The sequence below is a fragment of the Homalodisca vitripennis genome, unplaced genomic scaffold (assembly GCF_021130785.1).
Source record: "Homalodisca vitripennis isolate AUS2020 unplaced genomic scaffold, UT_GWSS_2.1 ScUCBcl_2707;HRSCAF=7733, whole genome shotgun sequence".
Taxonomy (NCBI): domain Eukaryota; kingdom Metazoa; phylum Arthropoda; class Insecta; order Hemiptera; family Cicadellidae; genus Homalodisca; species Homalodisca vitripennis.
The window spans coordinates 11,025-14,688 of record NW_025778818.1 but is presented as its reverse complement, the minus strand read 5'-3'; the positions used below and the strand labels follow the sequence as shown (position 1 = coordinate 14,688).

Below are 3,664 nucleotides of genomic sequence, written 5' to 3'. Positions count from 1 at the left end.
AAAAAACAGATATAAGAAAACATGGGGTAATAGAGAGTTCATTACATTTATTCCATAATATGCTACAATATTGTTGTATTTATTGTATTAAGTTATACTGGAATACGTTCGATTACTGGAAACTGTGGTCAATAAATTTTCCAAATTATGTAAATCTGTAAACTCTAAATATGTTTATGTTTGAAATAAATCATTATATCCTGGATCAGTTCTTATGAAGAGCTGAAGATTGAGTTTCTTATAGGACAGATCCTTGCGGAGCCAATGTTGTGAGTGAAGTTGATCTTTGGCCATTCTTCTACAACAATAAGAACTTGGCTTTGTACTAGGGCCGCAGTATACTGTACGTGTGTTATTAAATTGTAAATTGTGAAAATTGTCTTTTTACTTGCCTGTTTGTCAGAATGCTACGTTTGCAAGTGAATTATTTTGTAAGAATTGATTATGTTTGTCAAAGGACGGATGGTAGTCATTTGAAAAATATCAGAATACACAAAAAACATATATTTTGAACATTAAGAATGGCATTGAAAAGTGAAGTATAGTATAAATAATTTTAGTAAATCTACTGTTGGCCAAGGAAACAGTTAATAATAGTAAAATGTATTGTTAATTAATGAGAATAGGGTTTAAAGAAATTTCAAACGTCAACAACAGCAGTTCATGAGATAGTTGTAGTCGTGACACAGCAGAGGAGACAGGGGCGGACATAACATGTTGGCGGGGCACGATATCGGGACACGATCTGGAACATTACAAAGATGAGATAGTTGTAGTTGTGACACATCAGAGGAGACAGAGGCGGACAGAACATGTTGGCGGGGCATGATATCGGGACAGGATCTGGAACATTACAGACATAAGATAGTTGTAGTCGTGACACAGCAGAGAAGACAGAGACGGACAGAACATGTTGGCGGGGCACGTTATCGGGACACGATCTGGAATATTACAGACATAAGAGTGTTGTAGTCGTGACACAGCAGAGGAGACAGGGGCGGACATAACATGTTGGCGGGGCACGTTATCGGAACATGATCTTAAACATTACAGACATAAGACAGTTGCAGTAGCGACACAGCAGATAAGACAGAGGCGGATATAACATGTTGGTGGGACACGAACTGGAACAGTAGAGACGAACGTGTTGTTTGGAAAAAGTAAATTTGTTTTGTAAATCTATTGAAAAGTTTATTATATAATTGTATTTTGCCATAGGAGAAAGCAATGATTATTTTTTTGGGATCTTACCGAAAGGGAGAGCACAGCCACAGCAGAAGCCCCAGACTATGGGCGGCAGAGTCCTACAGTCGGCAGGGGGGCATGCCCCACAGCCAGGCGGACGCATTGGCATCATCGCTACGTAAGGGTTGGAGGCAGGAGTCGTTCCTTAATACAGTCAGAACACAAAATGTTTCGAATATGAATATGTATAGTTCGTAATTGGTATAACAATATATATGTTGAAGGCAACAACCATTTTCTTTTAAGACTTATGTTGAAATATAAAATACTTTGATTTAAAGCATGAAAATGTTTAATACACTAAGTGACGTGTATAGTACATTAGAATACTTGAATACAAACATATATCTAATAGAAGATTAACTTTGAAATACGCTAGTTTTTAATCGTAATGTAATTGAAAAGAATGACGCTTAAACCATAGCTGTAAACTGGGGTAGGTAACATTTAAATCTTTATCAATTCTCAATCAATCAACCGCCAAAATACATCGCTTTTTTAAATTTACTAAAATCTTTTAAGGTTTTAATACTTGAAGTCATAAAATTTATAGCAAGGTTGGCTTAATGATATTATTATAAATAAATTCATACCCAATTTTGGAAATAATTCTGAAAACTAATGTACTGAAAAATTGCATGAAGCTATGGAATTGATGACACAATTAGTTACATCGGCTTGTGACTGCTTGGGTTTTCAGGCGGAAAGATTTATTTTAAATCCCTAGCTGAGTGTGTATTTGAGTGGAAATGGCAATGGTAACTAAGTACGTCTATCAGATATCTGACTAATTGTGAAAAAATGGCTAAAAAACTTTTATAGGACAGTAAAAGTTTTTGTTATATTTTAAATTGGATATTTTACGTGGAAAGAATATTTTTATTTTAACTATGGGTAAAAATAAATATATATTCACCGAAAAGATGTTTTTTTTTTTAATTTAGTACACTTACATTTATAAATTCCTATCTCTAAAATCTGGCTTATTTACAAAGTGCTTGTAGGACTATTAGGCGGAGTACCTCACATAGCTAATCGTTAGAAAACGTCACTGATAAATGTAAAACTAATTTAACGGAATGAATAGATTGCAATGGAAAGTTATATTAAGTTCTAATAGAAAGTATAGCCTTTGTCGTGTCTAAAAGAGGACTCCAAGTAGTAAGTATAAGCAATTATAAACTTAAAATTTTGATTATAAAAATATATTCTTGAACAACTGAAAAACACTACCGTACTGATAAAACAGGTAACTTCGATCAAAGAAAAAGTCACTTAATTGAGACATTACAAAAACACATATTTTAGAATTTGTGATAAAAAGTTCAAGGCAGCTCTTACACTAACCATTTGACCGTTATTGCGCACCTTAACTTTCTACTGAATATCCAAGCACTCTTAAAAAAAAATAAAAAAAATGTTTGCCTACAAAAAAGGATGGGTGCTCTTCAGAATAAAAAGTTGTTGATACAGTGATTTGATTATATAAGTTTCCTCAAAATAAATTTAGACCAAAGTTATTTAAAAACACAAATTTTAATACCTGGTCTGTAGTTGTAAATCTGTGCCAAGGAGACTTGTAGAATCAATCCAACAAATAAACATAGAAATAGCATTTCGAAACTGTGCTTCTACGTTAAGCTATTGAAAGATACAACAACGGTGAAATACGGAGTAAAATATGCTGTTGCATGAACTAGGGTTGCCAACTGTCAGAGTTAACCTCAACCTGTCGATCTACAAAGTGAATTTACTTGCAAAAGGCCTTGTCATGTTTGCATATAAACCGTCAGCTTCAAGAGAAATTTACATTTTCGACTCTGTCTATAAATGGAAATGTGAAACGAAGCATAGGAAAATTTGATCTCTTTAAGTAAGTTTTTTTTCATTAGTTACGAAATTTTATATGTTAAATTCTAATTTATTCTATTCAGTCTGTTCCAAATACAATTCAATCAAATGAAAAAAAAGTCAATCACATATTTTTAAAGGCAAAAATAATTCTTTAACAATAGTAAGTATGTCAATATATCTAAATTCGTTCATAGGTATCAACTTCTCATAACCAGTTATCATACAGGGTTTAATTTCACGAACAAAATAACGAATATCATTGAAATTTCACCGAAACACAACGGAATAATCTCTGTTTACAGGTTTAAATGATTTTTGTTTTCTTCTAAAGCTCATATAGTTTAAATCCATTTTGTACCATACGTTCGAAGCTATCCGATTTGTAATATAATGTCTTATAAATTCTAAACTAAGAAATAAGAATAACATTTGCAGTGTAAATATTTGTGATGTGGACACATTTCGCCACTAAGAGTTCCTGCAGTCTGTTTCCGTATTCCGTTCACAATCAGTTAACCGCATCGGTCGGTTGTCTTATCAGCTACGCTGGCTGCCTTATCAGAAA

At 33.2% G+C, this 3,664-nt stretch overlaps 1 protein-coding gene across 1 annotated transcript; it reads right to left on the bottom strand.

The window, feature by feature from the left end:
• Positions 1-470: 470 nt before the first annotated feature.
• LOC124372174 lies at positions 471-3,072 on the bottom strand. Its single transcript, XM_046830539.1, has 3 exons — positions 2,789-3,072; positions 1,252-1,389; positions 471-745 (listed from the first exon to the last, which is right to left on the bottom strand). Exons 1-3 carry the CDS (start codon positions 2,859-2,861, stop codon positions 648-650), a joined length of 309 nt encoding a protein of 102 aa, XP_046686495.1. The 5' UTR covers positions 2,862-3,072; the 3' UTR covers positions 471-647.
• Between the last annotated feature and the right edge of the window lie 592 nt (positions 3,073-3,664).